Source organism: Drepanopeziza brunnea, assembly GCF_022702325.1.
Source record: "Drepanopeziza brunnea f. sp. 'multigermtubi' strain 214-2 chromosome Unknown ctg1, whole genome shotgun sequence".
NCBI classification, from domain to species: Eukaryota; Fungi; Ascomycota; class Leotiomycetes; order Helotiales; family Drepanopezizaceae; genus Drepanopeziza; species Drepanopeziza brunnea.
In genome coordinates this window covers 1,801,892-1,823,213 of record NW_027094064.1, presented here as the reverse complement: position 1 = coordinate 1,823,213, position 21,322 = coordinate 1,801,892, and the positions used below count along the sequence as shown (strand labels likewise).

The 21,322-nt window shown below is 48.7% G+C and overlaps 5 protein-coding genes across 5 annotated transcripts; 4 read left to right on the top strand and 1 right to left on the bottom strand.

Annotated features, from left to right (window-relative positions):
• Window positions 1-9,812: 9,812 nt before the first annotated feature.
• On the top strand, window positions 9,813-10,623 carry L3040_000284 (uncharacterized protein; the record flags this gene model as incomplete). Its single annotated transcript, XM_066155089.1, has 3 exons — window positions 9,813-9,844; window positions 10,086-10,258; window positions 10,373-10,623. 3 exons carry the CDS (start codon window positions 9,813-9,815, stop codon window positions 10,621-10,623), a joined length of 456 nt encoding a protein of 151 aa, XP_066013146.1.
• Window positions 10,624-11,249: 626 nt separating this feature from the next.
• L3040_000283 (uncharacterized protein) lies at window positions 11,250-12,076 on the top strand (the record flags this gene model as incomplete). Its single annotated transcript, XM_066155088.1, has 3 exons — window positions 11,250-11,266; window positions 11,423-11,709; window positions 11,787-12,076. 3 exons carry the CDS (start codon window positions 11,250-11,252, stop codon window positions 12,074-12,076), a joined length of 594 nt encoding a protein of 197 aa, XP_066013145.1.
• Window positions 12,077-12,203: 127 nt separating this feature from the next.
• On the top strand, window positions 12,204-12,782 carry L3040_000282 (uncharacterized protein; the record flags this gene model as incomplete). Its single annotated transcript, XM_066155087.1, has 2 exons — window positions 12,204-12,316; window positions 12,473-12,782. 2 exons carry the CDS (start codon window positions 12,204-12,206, stop codon window positions 12,780-12,782), a joined length of 423 nt encoding a protein of 140 aa, XP_066013144.1.
• Window positions 12,783-14,222: 1,440 nt separating this feature from the next.
• L3040_000281 (uncharacterized protein) lies at window positions 14,223-16,087 on the bottom strand (the record flags this gene model as incomplete). The annotated part of the gene is made up of 5 exons (XM_007297396.1): window positions 14,223-14,987; window positions 15,039-15,135; window positions 15,192-15,335; window positions 15,390-15,805; window positions 15,887-16,087. 5 exons carry the CDS (start codon window positions 16,085-16,087, stop codon window positions 14,223-14,225), a joined length of 1,623 nt encoding a protein of 540 aa, XP_007297458.1.
• Window positions 16,088-19,705: 3,618 nt separating this feature from the next.
• L3040_000280 (uncharacterized protein) lies at window positions 19,706-20,117 on the top strand (the record flags this gene model as incomplete). Its single annotated transcript, XM_066155086.1, has 3 exons — window positions 19,706-19,740; window positions 19,818-19,929; window positions 20,010-20,117. 3 exons carry the CDS (start codon window positions 19,706-19,708, stop codon window positions 20,115-20,117), a joined length of 255 nt encoding a protein of 84 aa, XP_066013143.1.
• Between the last annotated feature and the right edge of the window lie 1,205 nt (window positions 20,118-21,322).

Genomic DNA, 21,322 nt, shown 5'->3' with positions numbered 1-21,322 from the left:
ATAGCCGTCTGGTATGGTGATGAGGGTTCGGGGAAAGGGGACGTCGTAGTACGTAGTAATTGTAACGTAAGTACTCCGTACAGTAACATACAAGTACCAGGCTAATGTACCTCAGCTGCTTTCCGCCTCCACTAATCTGTCCGTGCCGGGAAGATGAAGACGAGACTAGCGACTAGCGACTAGCGACTAGCGACTAGCGACTAGCGACTAGCGACCGCGACCGAAGATAGGACGAGACGGGATGGCAGGAGATGAGATGATCAGAAAAGGGTATAACGATCTGTTATTATTACGCCTTCCCGACGAGAGTTCGTAGAAGTCAAGTACTACGTAGGTATTGATCGATCAAGAGCGGAGATGCACTGACCGACCGCATCGACTGGGATGCGAATACGACGAGGAGGAGGGTTGGCTGTGCTGGCGCGGTCGGTCAATAAAAAGGCAAAGCCTGGTTCCCTACGTCCCATCCAAGCCCGCTGAGCAGCTGAGCTGGGATACCACGCGCGGGCAGACGACGAAGAAAAACGGGATTCTGGGATGGTTGCTGTTGTTGTTGCTCTCCCGGTGGCTGTGGCGGTGGAATGGATGCAGGAGCCCGGGCGTTGGTGGGTTGGTGGGTTGGTTTGTTTATCTTGCGCGGTGCTCGGTCGGATCACGGCGTTTCTGTTACTTAGCACTGTCAGAAAAGGCAGAGCCAGAGGCATCTGAATTCCGCACGTACAGTAAGTACACTTTGCTCTCTGCCTGCCGAGCTCCGAGGCAAAAACCAGTAAAAAACTAGTCCAAACCCGAACCAGAAACCAAAATCCAGAAATCCAAAAATCCAAAAATCCAAAATCCAAAATCCAAAATCCCCCTCCCCAACTGCAGTGGCCCAAATGCCCTGGATCCCTGTACGATGCTGCTGATCTTGGACAGGCTTCCCTGGGCACAGAGAGTACGGTACAGCCAATGATAGCCCCAGGACCTCTACCAGGACCCAAGTTACAGGGTCCTCTAGGGTGTACGGAGCAGAGTATCCGCTGGAACACCCGCTGGGAGTCTGTGGTGCAGGACAGTGCAGAACAGTGCAGGGCAGGGCAGGGCAGGGCAGGGCAGGGCAGTGCAGTGCAGTGCAGTGCAGGACAGTTGGCTTCTGTTGGGTTCTGTTATGGTGAAGTGACTTCCCCAAATCAACAAAACTCGATAGCCGCTCGGGGTGGGAGAGGAGGCTTGGGCTGCTGGTGGAGATGGGCGGTGGGCAAGAGGGCGGTGATCGTGTGCTGATCGGATCGGCTGGTGGTGACCGATGATGTAGGAAGGGAGCCCGGTTCGAAAGAGATAATCAATGCGGTGGGATGCTATGATCGGTGTCGATGTCGATGTCGGGTAGATATCTACCTACTTCTAGAGCATCTGATCATGGGAGTAGAAGTACGATAGACACGATCTGCGTGATGCGCAATAGATGGCGGTCGGGAACTGGTCATATTATGAGAGGGGGAGGAGGGGGGACAAGAACAAACAGAGAAAGACAATACACGCATCAATCACAGTAACAGCAGGAGCAATAATAGCAGTAGCAATAGCAATAGCAATAGCATCACCAACAGCATCACTAACAGCAAGCCGGCTAAGGTAGGAGGCAACTCTTCCAAGCTTGAGACATGAAGGTCAACTCTACTTTCCTGCGTGAACATGGCTCGGGGCAGGCATGCAGATACTACGACGACGACGACTACTACCACTACTACTACTACTACTACAATACAATACAAGTTATTAAAAGGCACCTCCAACTTGGCTGATTTCCGTATCTAGGTAGTGATCAGATACTGGTATTGATATATTGATTGTCTCGGCTATGCTATGCTGGATGAGGTGAGGTGAGCTTCGATCTAGCTAAGTAGGGCAGCTCTGTCCAGTTGCGGAAGGGAGAGATGCGTCTTATTCCAACATCCAACATCCAACATCCAACATCCACCTCTCCTCCATTTCCCCTCCCACGCCCTTCCGTGATCGAACTTCTCAGCCCAGCAATTTACCAACTTACCAACAAACCAACAAACCTCCCGAGTCGTGGCACTGTCGTACATATGCAAGCCCAGCATCCACGCCGCTGTACACCAAGGGCCGCTCCATGACACTGCATCGCATCTACGGACGAGTATTGTGGGGTACAGCCGCGCACACACTTTCGTCCGTCAGTGGTGCGCCTCTCCTCCTCCTCTTCACTTTCGTCTCCGAACTGATAATACAAGAAGTTGCCATCCATGCTGCTCAAGAGGAGAGATAGCACCCAGCCGGCGATGCTATGCTATCCGAGCAGCTTCACGCAAGCACTATCGTCCTCACGTTGTCCACGGTGATTCAGGATACCGGTACATGTCTCTCAACAATCACGGCAAGGCGGCGCTCCGTTTGCCCGTCACCCACCCATCAAGAGTGCACCAGCTGCAACCTCATGATTCTCCAAGGGCCCACAGACCCGGGGCCTCATGATTCCACGGATGCAAACGAGGTCGACGGGAGGAGCGGAATTCCCGCAGCTCGGGCATGCAGAAGCTTGGTTCTTCCACAATTCGTCTTCCCAGGCCATCCCTTAAAATAATCTCGGCCCAGCCCGGCAAGTCGGGCCTGTTGCACGGATCACCGATGATTGAGTTGCAAACGCAGCTACAGGGCGTACGAATGTCAAATTGATTACCTACAGCGCCCGTCTGGGTGCGTTCCACGCTACTACTGCTACTACTACAATATATGCAGTCTCATACAAGTATTGCTGCTCAAGGCTGCATCACACGGCCATGAGATAGACCCGATCCCGCATTCCAGAATATAGTAGTAGTACTGTAATGAAGGCAGGGGAAGCACGGCCGTTCATTTGGTCCAGCAAAGGGTGCGTCTCCACCACGGCTCGTGCCACCGCCCTTGCCCGACCCGGAGCGAGGATCCCCCCCGATCCTGGTGACGGCGGCTGTGTCACGCAGCCGCTCCTGGCAGAAGGAATGGAAGACGGGCAGCTGAAACCGTGCAACAATAGACATGCCCCATTACCTACTCCGTCATCGTTCTCGAGACATTCCATTCCTGCTAAGTTTTACTGTACTAGTAGTAGAGCGGGGACGGCATATACTACGTACGCATTCCCCAGACAAATGGTGCATCCGAGACAGCGAGATATCGAGCATGCCAGATCCATCGTGGCATGTCTCTGGTCACATGTTTCATTTTAAATATGAGGGGATCATCCTGGACTATGACCATTCTGAATTCTCGAGATACGTACCGGTAGTACGTAGTACGGTACGTACTGTCTACTTCTACTACCTACCACAGTACAGCCCTAATAATTACCGTCTGAGGGTGGCTCAAAAGTTTAAATCTCCACTTTACCCCTTGGTGTCCTAACCCCCAGGCGGTAATTACTACTACTGTATTACGCCTGGGAGGTAGTAACTCTAAATACTACTACAGCTACTACGTACTACAGTATGAATGTCGATAGTTCTGTGCAAGGGCCTGACTTTCCAACATGAGCTAGAGCAGAGCACAACACCAACCAACCAAGGGCCACAAGCACAAGATTGGAGGGATCGGTGCCCGCACCTCTGTTCTCTCGACACGACCATCAAGCTACTACGTACGTAGTATGATGGGGGCGATTTGCAGAGTGTTCTGCTGTTCGGTCCAAAATCCAAAGCCTGGCGCGAAGCAAATCGTCGGGAGACTAACACCATTTGACACGAGTAGAGCCTGTCTGTCGGCTTAGCTTTCCTAAGACAGGCCACCCCGAGGTTGACTTTCATTTCCCCTAAATCTTACTAGTACTGTACAAGTAGTAGTACTACTTACGGAGTACACATGCAGAGTGTGCAATCTGGGCGAGATTTTGACAAATGACAACACATCATGCATGGCCGTGAGCGTCGGCATCGGCGTCGGCGTCGGCGTCGGAGCTGACGCCGGCAAAAAAGACCCTCTCCTCGTAGACGCTGACTGCGGAGTACCCTATACGAAGTCTGGACTCTGTAAGCTCCCCTCCACACCGCTCTGCATTGCTAAGGAGCCTTTTATAGTGATCACATTATCATCTGCTCATGCGGGTATCCGCTTGGGTGCAGCATTCGTTGCATTCCCGCCCGTGAGAGCGGCGCGGAACGAAAGTTAGTAGGAAGGGCCCTACGGAGATGCGGGCTGCAGGCTGCAGGCTGCAGTACAGTAGCTTACAGTAGCTTACAGTAGCTTACAGTATGCATCATGATCCCGGGCATGCTCGGAACTCCGAATTGGCCCAGGTCACAGGGGCCTTAACAAACAGATCGTATCGCATGCCAATCAAAACCAAACCATTATGATATGTTTCATTATTATACTCTCCGTACGGAATTCTCGCCCTGCGTCCAGTCGGGCGGGCAGTCGGGCGGGCAATCACTCACTCACTCACTCACTCACTCACTCACTCATCTTTCAGCCACATTGCACAACTGCCAAGATTTCCGACAAAAATCCCTCAAGCTGGAGCCAAGCTTTTCGGAATTTTGCTGCTTGAGGGGAGGAGGAGTGATGAGGTCGTTGTTGGCCCGGTCGGCTCAACAAAATGATTGATAAGGAGAGCCGAGGGTGCTAGGCCAGGAGAGCCCCTGGAGATTAGGTTTAAGTCAATCGTGCATGCAGCTGAGCCCTATGGGATGAGTCGATGACAGTTGAATTTGGAGCCTGAGCATACACCAAGGACGGCCCTGTCAAGATCCTTGCACTGGCTGGGAAAGGCCCTTTGCAAAAAACGTTCTGCAACGGGCCGGGCAGTGAGTGACCAAGGGAATTCTGGCCTGGAGATCAAAGAGGATCTCTACCGTACGGAGCTTCCCCCCCCCCTTCCCCCTTCCCTCCCCCCCACGAGCTTTATCTCTGACATCCACGGACTAGATCAAGTATTTCAACGGAAGAGCGAATGATTACGGGTGCATGCATCCATCAAGCATCCACCGTGGCCACGAAGCTTGCCGATTCCATGTCCATCCCAGTTACTCTGTACAGTCTTGTACTATGTGTGATTTGCCTTGATCTTCTGGGAGGGTTGAGTCAGTTACGAGGAGGATGGATTGGAAAGGAATTAATTAACAAATCTACGGTAGGCCCACGGTACACTCGGCTCTGTGCCGCTGTCATTAAAGGGGCCTTGCGTCTGGGACCGAGACAACGGGCCGCTGTTTGCTGACTCAATCACTCTCGCCCTCTCAACCGCCCTTCGTCCTTATCGTTTCCGATCAATAGAGCGACGAAACCAATCTCATTGTTTGGTGCGAAGACGTTTTGGGGCAAGCAAATACAACGTGAGAGCTCACCGCTTCATGGTATGCCCCTCCCTACCTATTCCCGCTTGACCTCCTCAAATACATGCAAGGTCGGGAATATATCATCAATTATTGTGTCTCTGGGTGTACGGCATAGGAAACTTGGTTGTTGACGAGGTTTTTTTTTTCTTTTTTTTTTTTTTTTCCTTGCAATTGCTTCGGGGCTTTGCTACGGTAGATCGAGACCACATGGACTCAACTCACCCGGCCTCGCGTTCTCTCCTTTGGATGGATTACTCAGCTCCATCGTTGGATTCTGACCCATGCGTCAGATCAGATCTATCCGCGGCGCTCGGTACGGGCGTTTGATGATCTGATGTCTTACTTCGGCTTGTTTCGTCATTATCCTCGTCTACGCCTTCTTCGGTCTGTCTGTCTGTCTGTCTGTCGATTTGCTGCGAGGCACCGGAAAGACCTTTTCTCTGGCACTGCATTGCTGACCATTTTTCCTCTCCTCCACTTTTTTCCTCCACTTTTTTCCCCCTTTCTTTTTCTTCTCTCGTTCCATTTTTTTTTTTCTTTATTTGGTTCTGTTCTGTTCTTCTTGCTTCCCGCTCCTCTTCTCTCCTTGCCCCTCCTCTCTTTTGGGGCCCCCCTTCTCTTCATCCCTTGAAACTCGAGACTTGAACCTAGTAGGGGGGGGGGGGGGGGGGGGGGAGGAGGGCTGAGATGGAGGGGTGGAATCCCCAACGCTCAATTGCAAACCCGAAACAAAATCAGCGAGGCGGCAGCGGCAGCGGCAGCGGCTCCTCCCGAATGGGTGTCTGTACATCCGTACATACTACGTACGTGATGCAGAAGCAGTGCTTCTGGGAATTACTCGCATGCGTAAACCCTGTCTACGTTTTTATACCCTGTCTCCGTCTTTACAGCTTGTTTACATGTTTTCACCCTGTTTACCGGTACATGTTTCCTTCTTCTTCCTCTCCTCTCCTCTCTTCCTCTTTCTTTTTGTCTTACTACGGTACTACGGAGGGGCAAGGGCCCCCTCTTCACACGACGTCGGTTGGCTCTCCGTGGGGAAAAAAGGAAGAAAAAATAAAGTGAGTTGTCACTAGTTCCTTTGTTCACTCGTTTGCGAATCTGGGTGGTATGACGTAGGAGAAGAACTGGCGGCGGCTATCGCGCACCCAAGACTGAATCGTGTGAGTCGAGTGGAGTATTTGGAAGGGGTTTTTTTTTTTTTTTTGGCGCGCTAGTGCGGACTTGCGGGCGGGCGGTTGGGCAGTTGGGCGAACTGCATAATTCTTACTGTACTCTTTTTTAGGAGGTGGGAATGGAAGCTGTAGGAGTTTTTTTCTTCCTTCCTTCCTTTCTTAGGGGAGTGGATGAGATGGAGTGTGTCATTTCCGGTTCCGCTCGGTACGGTCCTCTCTCTCCCTCTGTCTCTCTCTCTCCGTCTTACCCGATTTGGTTGGACGGGTGGTGAAGGAAATGGCGGGAGAAGTGCCTGCGTGCATGGCTCTTCCTCTCCTCTCCTCTCCTCTCCTGCTCTCCTGGCTGACTCTCTGGGTTTCGTAGGGGCCGGGACAAAGGGGTTGCTACTTTTCACTTTTCGTCTCCGTCACTTTTTGCTTCTTTTGCTTTTGCGGTTCTCACTCTCTCTCTCTCTCTCTCTCACTCTCTCCCTCCTTTCTTCCGCGGCAGCGACCTTGGGCGAGGTTAGTTGCGTTTCATCAGCGGCTGCCGTCAGTAAGTAAGTAGGCTTGAAGTCCGGTCCGGTCTGGTTTTGGGGTGACGTAGGTGTGGATGGGCCCTAGTCGGACTGGAACTACTACGTAGAAGAAGTACCAGGCGTAAGTAACTGTTTACGTCCTCGAGGGTAGGCTACGCAGGTAGGGGTTTTTAAGATGGAAATTTTTTTAAAAAAAAAAAACTAAAAAACTTTTGAGGCGCCCTCGAGGGTGTGATGATTACGTCTGGACTGTGGTTGTTGACTGGAACTGCTTGTTGTTGTTGTTGTTGTTGTTGTTGTTGTTGTTGTTGTTGTTGTTGTTGTTGTTGTTGTTGTTGTTGTTGTTGTTGTTGTTGTTGTTGGACTGGAACTGCTTACTGTTGTTGTCGTTGTTGTTGGAGGGGAACTGGAACTAGTCGGATTGAACAACAAGTCGGAGGTCAGTCCAGGGCCGCAGAATACCTAGCAGGGTGGTGGGCAGAATCGGGATGGACCGGAGCGGGAGGGAAGGATTCAGATGGGTGGGATAAGATAAGATGGGACGGGATTTTTTTTTTTTTTTTTTATACCTCTCTCTCTCTTCTGTTCTTCCTGTCTGTTGTTGTTGGCTTTTCTTTTCCGGCTGGGCTTCTTCGGCTGGGCTTTTCTTTTCGGGTTGGTAGTCGTGATTGGGGGAATCGGTGTGATCAGTGAGTGAGTGAGTGAGTTGCACCTACCTACCTACCTACCTAGCTGGGGAATCAGGATCAGGATCAAATCAAGTGGGATCTGAATGATCGATCGGCTTCTTCTTTGTTGCATTCCTTTTGGAATTAATTAATAATTTTTTTTTTTTATTTTTTTTTCTTCTCCATCGTGGTTCATCTTCATGGCATGGTATGGCTTGGCTGTGGTGTCGGTGTCGGTGTCGGTGCGGTGAGATGCGGTGCGGTGTCATGGTGTGTGCATGTGAGTGATGAGTGAGCGGGCGATGGGCCTCGCTGGTTTTGGCTTGCTTGGGGTTTGGGGTGGGGGAGAGAGAGAGGTGGGTAGGTAGCTCTGTAGGTAGCTCTGTAGGTATAGGTAGGTGGTAGAGAGGAGTTTACGCGTGGGAGATTCGGAGCTATGTGGGGAGGGGGGGGTTGTTGGATTAGGCGGTGCTGGTGCTGTGTACGTGAGGTTTGGAGAAGAGAATTGGAGGCCTTTTCATGAGAATTTCGTAGGCGTGGAATATCTTGGGTGGGTAGGTTGGGAGGGGGGCGGGGAATGGGGGAAAGGGGAAGGGAAAGAGAAGGGAAAGGGAAAGGGGAAGAGAAAGTGAAATTGTTTGAAGTTTGCAATAAGTAAGGAGTAGGACGAAAGGAGATTTCGAGAATGGGATGGAGATGAAATGGGATGGAACTAAATCAACGGATCCCTTCTCAAGTTGAGGGAGGTTCGGTTCGTACCTCCTTGTTTCTCTGGGATGGGTGCGTGGATGGTTTTTGAGATGATGAATGGCCAGCTAGCCGATCATACATACTGTCTGCCAGAGAGGAGGATAGACGGATAGTGCGCTCCTCTTATCTCATGATACGATTATGCTCTTCGGATGTTGGTGTCGTGGTCGTTCGCCGTTGAACAGACAGCCTGGTATGATGTGATGTGGTGAGCTAGTTTAGTCTAGTTGAGTTTTCCAGATACTTGTCGGGAATGAATGGGTTGGTTGGTTGGTGCTTGAATATGAAGTATATTCTACTTGCCTTTTGTCAGAGATAGGTAGCAAGCACGCAAGCTTTTCGACGGTGGTACTCACTCCGTAGAACTAGAGATGATATCGAATAGGAGAAGATATTGAATAGGAGAAGATATTTGGGACTTGGAGGGTTTGATGGGAGGGAGGGGTGAAGTGAGTGAGTGAGTGAGTAGAGATGACGGGAGTTGGGGGGGAGGGGGAGGGGGTGAATCCAGGGTGTGGTTTCCTTCGCTCGAAAGGATGATTTGTCTTTTGAATTGCTGAAGTGAGTGCTAGAAGGTGAGCCGGTGCAGCTTCCAGCTTGTGTGATATCGGAGACGGAGATCGCTTTGTGGGTATGCTTTTTGGGGAGGGGAGGAGGGGGGGCAGAACAGAAACGGAAGGGAATTTGTATGTGAGCATTTGCTATACTCGTCTCTACGTATTGGAAGAGCGGGTTGATGGTTATCACCTACACTTCTCAATCAAGCGTGTGGTTTCGCTCGAACGATAGTTTGTCTTTCGGATTGCTGAAGTGCTCGTACGTGAGCTGGTGCAGCTTGTATAACATCGAAGACGGAAATCCATTTGTGGAAATCCTCGGTGGGGCAGAATACTTTATAGATGGGGAAGAGAATTTCTGTGTGAGCATATCTAAAATGAAAAATTATATCTAAAATGAAAAATTCAAGGTCTCAAACGCATTTCTGTTGCTTAAGACATAAAATTCAATGTGGTATGTGAAGAGCTTCCCTGTAAGTAAATCCGCAAAGCTGAAGTGAACGACAATGTGATGTCGTCGATGAATGTTTCCCCACACTCGCTAAAAAATCATCCAATTTTTGACTGTGGCCTCACTTAAAACCATCTCGACCTTGCCCATTGCGAGACGAACCCAAGGAATATCTCGACGTCAACACCTGTACGTATACCCCCGACCTGCGCAACCTGCGCAACCTGTCCATCGTGCCCCTTACTCATCGCGCGAAAGAGATTTTTCACTGACAAGGCCGACGCCGAAAAGTTACGATTTCCATCCCTCAGCCTCACCTTCACCCTCACCCACCTGTCATAATTCCGGTCATAGGCCACCAAACAAACCGCAATCATGGATATGGAAAAGCTGAAGAAGATGCAGCAGTCGGTGAGAATTGGTGAGTTCGATCTAAGAAGCTCGAAACATGGTCTCTGCGGCTCCTAGGGCGCGTGGAGGCTCCGGGAGATAGCTTTATATATCAGGTCGATCCATGCTAACATTGTACCACAGGGTACATTACTTTCCCTTCCTACGTCTTAAACAAAGCTAGATCGCACAATTCGAGGCTGGCAGATGCACCGCCACGGGGTACAAATGGTATACAGGATGCTGACAGATCGATAGCGGAAAGGGCACACCAAGAAGAAAGGTCAAGAAGGTGCATAAGACTGGGGGTATCGATGACAAGAAGCTGCAAACCGCGCTGAAGAAGCTGAACGTCCAACCAATCCAAGCCATCGAGGAGGTCAACATGTTCAAGGCTGACGGAAACGTTATCCACTTCGCTGCCCCTAAAGGTAAGGAAGACTAGAAGGCTACCACCAAATCTCTCAGAACTAGCCACCTGGAAACTCCTGGAGATGTCCTGCCGCATACCTCAAGCACCGTGCTGACTTAGGTGTCTTCTATAGTTCATGCCGCCGTCCCATCCAACACCTTCGCTATCTATGGAAACGGAGAAGACAAGGAGCTCACCGAACTCGTCCCAGGTATCCTCAACCAACTCGGTCCCGATTCCCTTGCCTCCCTCCGCAAGTTGGCCGAGAGCTATCAATCCATGCAGAAGGCCGAGGGTGGTGACGAAAAGAAGGATGATGACGACGATGACGACGACATCCCTGAATTGGTTGCCGGCGAGAACTTCGAGGACAAGGTTGAATAAAGGATTGCAAATACTGCAGGGAGTCTTTCGCGGATATGGGAGGGTGGATGGAGCACTGATTTGAGGGCTTTCTAAGGGATCCTTTGGGCTACGTTATGACTGGTTGCATGAAATATGGCGATAGTTATAGGGTTGCTCGCTTTTACAAAATCATACAGCGCCTTTCCGTCTCCCCTATGATTGCCTCACGATGCGCACACATTTACAAGGAGCATAAGGCATTTTTTAAGGTAGGTATGTCACGTGATGCAAATAAGGACTGGGCTGCGGCTGGGCATGGCTATTGACTGGTTCTTCTACCGGTAGCTTCCAAGTAAGTTTCGAATTTCACCGCTTGATTCGTTCGTGACAGTCAGAATGGAAACACGAAGTTGAACTGCCTTCTTGATGCAGTCGTCGGATTCAGCTCGAGGAACATGATATTGTCGATCTTCCGGGCTCTTGTGGTGGCTCAACAGTAACCGGGAGCTCGGAGGAGGAGTAATGTCACCCTGCAAGTTTCTCATTGAGGAAGCAGCTAAATCTCTGTGTATATAGCCACGATGCAATCATCTTTCTCTTCTGACTGAGAACCACTACCGAATCGCTTTTAAGATAGCAAAACACGGCGCGAAATCAGAGCGCTCATGGATAGAGCCGCTGAGTATCGAGGACCACCTGGAAGCCTACCAAGCCTTGAATACCGAAAAAGGAGTGAGATGATGGTCGTAAGCAGCCTCTTTCGCATCGGTTGCCTGCCTTCAAGCTTCTCGCCCAGCTCTACATGTCCTTGAGAAGACGATACTGATGAATTCCACAGAAGCCATACTGGTCCCAGGAACAGCATCGATGATACCAGGGCCCTGCTCATATCCCGACAGCCACCAGAAGAGCAAGCATATGTGGAAATGTTTGCCGTCATGCTACCGTCTTCCGACATCGACGCGGCTGGAAAAGCGACGTTCGTCGGCTCCATTGGCATTATCCGCCTCGCCGAAGATGGGCAATCGGCTGAGGTCGCCTATGGAATGCTGCCTCGCGACTGGGGCAGGGGGTATGCCCCTGCAGCGTTGGAATTTCTCGTTGATTACTACTGGAGCAGTGACAGTAGGTCCCACTCTACCTTGGAGGATCAAATTGGTCCTTTGTGCTGTTCTGAGAAGTGGACTGAATATTTGGGATAGGAAAAGTTCAGAAGGACATTCTTTCCGCTGGCACTGAGCCCCGGAATGTTCAGAGTCGGAGAGGTTTGGAGAAAGATGGGTTTACGAGGGGAGCAACTATCGAGAAGGCGTTTGAGGCGAGGGATTCAGTCACTGGTGAGATGGAGTGGAGGGCGGCGCGCCATATTGTGGCATATCGAGAGGCCGACGGCATAGAATGGGGCGTTTTTGCCGGCGCAGCCCTTTCGAACTTACGATCATCTCAACAACCATTTTCCTCATGCAAGTCAGATTCTTGTTGCAGCACGTGATACTTGAGTCACTTCCGGCAGTTGAAGGCTGACAAGAGCACCAGTGGTACAGTAAATACTCTTTTGCGTCCCGGTTCTCTCTCTCTCTCTCTTTTTTTTTCTTCTTCTTCCACAAAACATCCAAATCATGCATCCCTACGTAGCAGAGTCTAGTCGACTCTACCTGCAAGAGCTGAACGAGGAGATCCATCTACAGACCTACCATGCACTAATGAGCAATGAAAAATCCATGATGTGGTCGTACGTACTTCCTTACTTACCACTCCCCCCCTCCCCCTTACCACGACAACGAAACTTTGTATTGCCTCAAACCACGACTCCAATCTAATCTATTCCATTCTATCCTCAACTCAACTCAACTCACCCACGAAGGATCTCACTCACTCACCCTCACAGGACGAAGCATGCCACCACGAGCGTGGAGGAATCGCGGCAGCAGCTCCGCGGCCGGATGCCCACGCCCGAAAAGCCGTGGAATCGGCTGTGGGCTATCATGCTCAAGAACGGCAGAGAGGAAGGAGACGGGAGCGCGAAAGCGGTGCATATTGGGAATATCGAGATGCCGAGGGAGGCGGAAGTCGGCTATCGTATCCATCCGGACTATTGGCGGAGGGGCTACATGTCGGAGGCTCTGGCTATGTTTATTGCGTTCTGGTGGGCGGAGGAAGGTATGCATCCTCGTTTTCATTTTTGGTCTTATTTTTGATCTTTTTTTTTTTATCTTCTTTTCCGATCTTCTTTTCCGATCTTCTTTTCCGATCTTCTTTTCTGATCTTCTTTTCCGATCGTCTTTTTTTGATCTTCTTCTTCTTTGATTGGCGTCTTGAGGTCTCGAGACCTACCCAGCCCTCGCCCTTTCTCACACCCCCTTCCAATCCATCTCTTCCTTCCCGCCAACACATCAAAGACCGACTCACCCGATCCAATCCATTCCCCCCCCTCTCTCACTCACCTGTCCCCCCCTTTCCGCCCTCCAGCAAACCAAAAACACGCCCACCTCCTCGCAGCAGCCGACCCGCAGAACATCGCCAGCACGAACCTCCTACTCAAGCACGGCTTTCAGAAGAAAGGCCCGTTGCGAAAGGCTTTCTACGCGAGGGCTTCCTTGCAGGAGGGAGGCTGGGATGATCAGGCGAACAAGAGCGATTTGCAGTACTTTTCTCTTGATCGACCGGTGCACGGGCAGAATGCAATGCAATGGGAGCAAGGAAGGAAGGGATGGATGAATGAATGAAATGAATGAATGAAATGAGCTGGCAGGCAGGCTGGTTTTCCCAGAGGGATGCTCACATAGGAAATGTCGGGGTTTACATCTATATATACAGAGAGAGAGAGAGATGTAGGGAGAGTTAAGGAAGGAGATGATGCTTTACAGCTGGCTGTTGCTGTGTCTGTGTCTGTGTCTGTGCGAGATGCACAATTAAATACACTAACAAGGCAGAGGGAAAGGAGACAGGAAACAGGGGAAATGTTGTATGTCCATGTTCGATTCCATGGAGATGAGTGGATGCGCAAATGAGTTGGTTGTGGTGTGGTCAATCGACGGCGTACGTGTGATGAATAAGAAAGTAGGCAGAGGAGGGCAGAGCAGAGCAGAGCAGAGCAAAGTAGTCCGTCCCTTAGCCGTAAATATATATATATACATAAGGTATATATCGATATACACGAGCTTATATCTATCCGAATTGACGAATTGACGAATTCATATTCACATTTGCCTTCAAATTCATTAGCGAGCTAAAAATAGCCCCCTTGTACTCCGTACTTCGACGGAGAAGGAGAAGAAGGAGAAGAGGAAGAAGAAGAGGAGGAGGAAGAAGAAGAAGAAGAAGAAGAAGAAGAAGAAGAAGAAGAAGAAGAAGAAGAAGAAGCAACTTCCGCCATTAATTCGAGTGAATGCGGATACCTCTGAGCGTATTCTCGCTCCGTACTCCAATGTGCATGAGACATCTACTCCGTATCGAATCAGATCACCTGGTAATAAAGTACAGAAGTCGAGTTGAATTACTTATTTAATTATCGATCAAAATTAAAAACTACTGGAGAACTACTGATATACAGAGAGTGTCGCAATTCTTACCCTGTTTATTTCATGGCGACTAATCGTCGGCTCGCTTAGGTGGGCCTCCTTTCAGCCTTTCAGACTTTATGGCTTATCCTCATTTTCTTGCTTCACAATGACAGCAGCGTCGCCAGCAGCGTCGCCAGCAGCGTCGCCAGCAGCGTCGCCAGCAGCGTCACCAGCAGCTCCGCCGCCGCTCTGGACCGACTCGCCCGTCAATAAGCCCAGCTGGGAGACGTTCCAGCCTTGACTCGAGAGGTACGTCCGGAACGAGGCGTCCTCCTTCGTGATGGTATCCTGGCCGATGTCGGGGAGGCAGAAGAGAGCCAGGACGGCACTCAGCATGCACAGCGCGCCCGAGACGTAGAAGGGGTACTGGGCGGAAGCGGCGGTGCCCTCTCCGCCGGCCTTCTCGATGTAAGGGAAGATGTAGGTGCCGACGAAGGCGCCGATCTTGCCCGTGGCGGCGGCGATGGCGTAGTACTGCCCACGGACGCCCGTCGCGCACGTCTTGGAGGCGACCAGGCCGATGTTGTCGCCGGGTCCGAGCTCGCCGAGCGAGAGGAAGATGCCGTAGACGATGGCAAAGGCGGCGACGTTCACGGGCTTCGCTAGAGTGGGGTAGAGACCAGCCATGATGAATCCCACGATGGCTTGCGCGAAGACACCTGACGCGAGAGCGTATCTAGGGCCGACCTTGTCCGAGTAGAAAGATCCCAGCATGCAACCGGGGATGTAGAAAAGATTGATGACAGTGTTCCAGCCGAACGTGGTGGTCAGCGGAGCGGACGCTCCGTAGATATTGGCCAGGATTGTCGAAGAGTAGATACCGAAGGAATATGTTGAGAACTTTGAAGGTTAGTGAAAGTGAAGGATCGAGCATGTCTCCTAGGTACTCACATCGTACATGAACCAGATCGCGCTGACGACGAAGAGTCTCCATCCATAGTACTTGATGACCAGAAGGTATGGGATCCTGACATTTTTCATGCTCTCCCTAGCTTCTGTTAGGATTGTCTCGAATGTGAACCGGGAATGGGGAAGCAAGCATACTTCTTGTATTCCTCGGGCTCTTGGAGCTGGAATCGAAGAAGTAGAAGGACCATCGGAGGCACAACACCAAGTCCCAAAGATATTCTCCATGCAGCTCGCAGGTGGTCTGAGGTGCATATGACAACCAAGAGGTATGGGACAAAACTGAATCGTTAGCTCACTGCCGGTTTGAAAAGATTAGATGAGTGATAAACTTACGCGCCAATGACGAAACCCCAGTCGATCATAACGTTTGTGAAGAGAATAAACCATCGGTTACGAGTTCCGGCCTTGAGCTCGCCGGTCGATTCAGCACAAGCAACACTTCCGGCGGGATACTCTCCTCCGATACCGATGCCGGCGAGGAAACGGTACGCCGTAAGAGCAGCGAACATTCCTTGCGTTGACCCGCCTGCTCCGTAGGAACCCGCAGCAAGAGCCGTAAAGACGATGAGGATGATGGTGGAAACGAGGAGGGAGTTCTTGCGAGACCACTTGTCGCTCGTGTATCCGAAGATAAGTTGCCCTACGACGGTACCGGCGAATGTGATTGCCGAGACATTCTTCTTCGCGGAGGAGTCGGTATAGGCTGCTCCGTAGATCATGGACAGCATGGTGGAAACGCTTCCGATTACCTGTGGTCCACCGGTGAGGTAAGTACATGCATGTATGTCATATTGGTGTCTTTCTCATCTGATGGGGGAGAGAGGGCATACGTTGTTGACATATCCATCCGAGAAGAGACCAGCACCACAGGCCATGGCGGGCCAGATTCGCTCCCAGGTATTCTTCCCGGTGTTCTCCAGCTGGTCCTCGGCCACATTCTGCACATATGGTGGTGCATCTTTGGCCGAGTCGGGTTGTGAGGGCGCGGCTTGTGCCTCAGTGGCAGGTTCACGCTTTTTGAAGCCGAACATACTTACATGGAGGTTCCCGGCTATAGGTATGATAGGTGTGAAAAGGGTGTGAAAAGGAAGGGTTAGAAGGAAAAAAATGACGGGGACGGGGACGAGAATGGAGAGAGGGTGGGAGGATACTTATGGGTTATGTGGGGAGAAAAGTTGGACGGTCTCGACTCTGGACTCGAGCTAAGGGACTGGACTCCGGCTATCATGATGAATCTCAAGTCACAGGTCACAGGTCACACTTACTGAAGAGAGGTTGGCTTGGCGGGGAGCCGTGGAGCTGTGGAGCTGTGGAGTACCGACGGTGGAAGTTGTTCAAGCCGTCTACTAGGCAAGTCATTGATTGTCTTTAGCTGTGCCGTGCACTTGATACTATAGATAGAGATATCGACGAAGATATTGATATCGATATCAATGTCGATGTCGAAGTCGATCACATCCAAATTGATATTCCTCGTCCGCCATCCCAATCCATGCTTGTCCTAATGCTTGTCCAATGCTTGTTCAATGCTTGTCCAATGCTTATCCCAATGGTTATCCCAATGCTTGATTCGTTTGTCAGCCGGGGCACGGCCTTGAACAAACGTGCCGCTAAAAGGCTTAATGTTGGTTGATACTGTATTGGTACTGTATTGATGATGATGACGCATCATCAGCCGCTTTCCTTTCCTTGCAACGTCACAGAAGTTTGCGGTGCCTCCGATGCCTCCGTTGAAGACACATCTTCGTTCCAAAAGGGCACGTGTTGATGGTGACCCCGCCCTTACCCTCAACCCCACTCCCACCCCGAAGTACAATCCCAATATCACCTCAATCTAACCCAGCATCTAGCATCGAATTTTCCTACGAGATCACCCACCAGACCAAATATAACAGCTAGGACACACAGAAAAAAGAAGAGATCGCTTAATTTTTCGAATTAAATTTAAGGAAACCGACAATTACTATCAAATTTTACTTAATAATTAATATCTCAAGTAATACAACAGATGAAATCGTTTTTTTCGATCTATGGAACGTTTTTTTCAAGTAAGGTTATATTAAGATTTTCGAAGCAAACAAATAAAATAGAATCATTTGGGACAGTTTTTAGCTATATTTTCGTTACATTTTAGTGTATTAAGTCACTACAAATGAATACATCTTTATATCCTTGATTCAAGTTTATAAAGCAAAGTTTTGTAAGCATACAAGGATTTTTTTTTCTTATTTATATTAATAGTTGTTGTTTAATAGGTGGCATACCGTTACTGTCCCGCCTTGGTGGTGCCGACCTGGTGTGACGACGACCTTAAGCGATTACCTGAAGGAACTCACGGGAGCGCGGGGTTCACATGGGAGCTCAGGAGAATCTCAAAGTAATGACTTAGAATCAGCAACTACCGAGTGTAGAGGTCGACGGTAGCTGAGGTCTATATACACGCAGGTAAGAGCGCCAAGGACTCGTGGACCATGGTTCATGGGTCAAAAAGAGGGGAATGAAAGATTACGAAGAATACGAAGGAAAAAGGAAGGAGGTGGCTTAGCGCATGTGGGGATACGTCCAAGAGACCTGGCGTGTCGTCACACCTGGCGCAGCCCGGTCGGGATTTTTTTGCAAACTCAAATCAAGGTAACCGACGATTAGAATTTGATTCGTTTCCTACTTTACGCAATAAATCGATCAAATCTTTATTATTATGAAAATTAAAGCTACCGATATTAATATTCATATCAAAAAAAGAAAAAAGATTTGCTTTCAAGAGGGGTTTGAAATAGTATCGGTTGTAATTATTAAATTATTACTGAGAAAATGTTGAAGTTGAAATAAAGTCGATCGGAGAAAACCTTTTTTTAACGAAGCCGCAGAACTTCAAGCTTAAAAGGTTATTGCAATTGTCAAATCTTTCCGGAATCGAGATTTGGAGTTTGCAAGATCTTATTTTGACCGCCGCGCTTGCGATTCTTCGATCGCTTGAAGTAACTACTTGATGTGCACTGATTAAGATCGTATATACGCGCGGCAGTTTTCCAAGTCTCTTGAAGATATTCGGATAAGGATATTATAGCTCGTTAGAGACGCGTCGCAAGATTTTTAATTGCTTTAATACTTTTTAAATGAGTGTAGCTTTTGCATTAAAAAACCTTGTTAGGCTTTGTCCGATAATTGCGTTTTCGGCCTATAATTAATTAGAAAATATAATTGAATTATGCGGTTGTAGTGTCGGTACATCAATATCGACCCGAGGTAGTCAGTGGCTAGTTAGGAGTGATGTGGCCAGTTTGGGTATCTCAAGCACAAATGAGCCACCCTCGCCTAGCGTGACACGCCTTTCAAGGAGCCCCCAACTGCGATGGAAACACTATCAAATAGCTAGTGCGCGGCATTCCTCTTAATCGTGTACTATCCCCCTCCCTGAATAAAAGACAGACCCACTTGGTGAAAGCATATTTTGACCTTAAAGCCTACCACTGATTACAGTAAATGTAGCAAAAAACTTATATATTAATTTTCTAGTATTTTGTAAGTCTTCCTTGAGCATCAATGATTGCTTGATATCGATTTTACTACGAATTATATAAAGAAATAATGAATTCTGGAGGAACTGCTTCCCAAGCGCTAGGGTTACAACCCCCTGGTCAACACTTGGTAAAATTAAACTTTTCGTCTTTTATTCAAGAGGATAGTAGAAGGAACCAGCCCCTTGAACGTTAGGGAACAGACAGAAACAAAGTACTGTTGTTAATCGTCGGCTCGCTTAAGTAGGCCGGCCTCCTTACAGTCTTGTTTCGCAATTGCAAGAAGCTACTACGTACGTGTGCTGCACGCTAGGATTCACGAAGTTACGAACGTTCGCTATCGGCGATCCAATATGTAGATTAGAAAGTGATATTATGAAATGTATTTTGTATATAAAATTAATAATGAGATAGAAAAATCCGCATTCGCTTCCGATCCATAATCGCTTACGCCGACTAAGACTGAAAGAATGTAAGGAGGCCCACCTAAGCGAGCCGACGATTAGGACATCGTGCTCTAGGTAACCGGTATGTTCGAGGCTTAGGGAATCTTTGGCCAAACCTCACTCGCCAAGCAAAGGCGGTAATATAGTAGTAGTACTTTGAAACCGTACGGCAGATCAGGCTCTCTTAAAACGATACTGATTTCTTTATTCGCTGTATTAGAAGCTGATTTTGCATCAATCAAGCGGAAAAGAATTAAATGTTTACGTACTAGTCGGTCTCGCTTCAGTAGTACGTCGCAGGCGTAATCGGTACACCCTTGAGGGTCGGGTAATCAGAGGGTTTGAAGTGGAAATTTAAACTTTTGAGGCACCCTCAGGCTGTAGCAATTCGGACGGGAGTGGCATATGGTAATTTCAAAAGTTTGTTGTTGACTCGCCGACGAGTTTCAGCCTCTACCGCACTTTTCACATCTATGGAATAATACGAGTATAAAGTCTTCTTCATCCCGCAAGTCTTTCTCTACATCATCATCAGTCTTTCTCTACAACATCATCATCAGTCTTTCTCTACAACATCATCATCATCAGTCTTTTCAGCCTTCAGATTCTCAACTTTGAAAATCCAAACACAACAGATACATCTGTACATCAATCCTTCACACACTTTCCTCTACACATCTTCAAAATGATCGCCATCAAAGCTTTCCTTGTCGCTGTTTTGTAAGTAGCTAATCTAATCCATCTTCATCAGCATTATTATATACCTAGCTTGCTAACTTGCATACCTGTTGCTTTAGCATCTCTGCAGTGAGCGCTAAGGGTACATCTTGCAGCTGTGTCGATAGCGATGAAGCGAAAGTCATCTGCGACAAACTCGATCAAAACGTAGTTAAATACGTACAAGGGAGAGTAAGTGATCACAAAGATTTAATCAAGTCTTTACAAACTTATATATCGATATATATACTAATAACACATTGTTTTTTTAGTGCGAATTGCCAAGTCAGAAATATGTCGATCAATTCTCTGCGGAATGCTGGAAGAGCGACAAGAATCGCTTCGGTCCAAGATGCCGCGATTCGGATGTGTTTGTGTAAGGTGATGGACTTGTCACTTGTCAAGACCTCTTTAAAGGCGTAATAATTACGCCTTTATCGTGGTATTGACAGGTCTGCCTTAGCCTAACAAGATGTAGTAGTACTTCACTTATCAGGAAATCAATGGCCAGGTAGATGACGGGTATCATCGGTGGTCTGTTGCAAAGGGAAGAGAATCGAATACATTATAACAACAACCTTGTCTATCTGTCTATCTGTCTGTCTTGTCTATGTAGACCGTCTATCCACACTCAAAAATCAACCCAAAGAAGTGACTTTGATGCATGACATTATATGATTCATTTAGTAATGATAATTCAGCAAAGAGGAAAAAGGTTTAGAGCAATGTAGACAATATACGTACCATTGGACAAAATATAAGAATTAAATACTTTTTGCCTCGATATGACGTTTCGCTTCAACGCAGATAGATAATCTTATACCTGCAAATATATATCAGTATATCTAGTGTATTTCGTCGGAGTTATATTACGGGATGTGTAGAGACCGAACTCGCGGAGCTTAATTAATGCGTCACGGAACTGGATCGGCCTTTGATGGGGATTTCGTATTTGGGACATAGCCATAGTCACGTGATAATAACCATGTCGCCCTTCCTTTTTCTTTCTCCTCTACACTGCACTCTTAATTTCATACTTAAATGATCTGTCAATAAACATAAAGTGGGAAATCCTCTCAAGGCCTGAATTTTTAAAGATCTTGAAAAGAATTGCACGCGGGGAGAAGATGTCATCCGATAAGAGTCTCTCAGTCTCGGTTACGATAAGAGCTGTCAAGTCATTTCCCTCCGGACCTCGACCTCATCCTCCTTCGATAGCTGCGCCTTGTTTGTTTTTCGACGGAACGCGTGCGAGACAAACCTGCGACGATGGACTTAGTCTGGAATAATAGATGCTGCTGTATAAAATCCCGTCCCTGTTGAAGAAAAACCATATTTCCGTCTACTCTTCAAAGCAGCCAAGAATACGCCTTTTGCCACCCGAGAGACAACGAAACTCGTCAGCCATCGCTCTTTCGCACAGCGTTAGCAGTAATTGGAATACCTGACACACAGAATCCAGCCTGAGGTACAAGCCTTACACCAAAAAAGCCCCAGCAATGGTCGGGAAGAGAGGGGCCTCACGTGGTGGAGGGAAAGGGAGAGGGAAAGGGAGAGGAAAAGCCAGTGCAGTCCCGGATGTCTA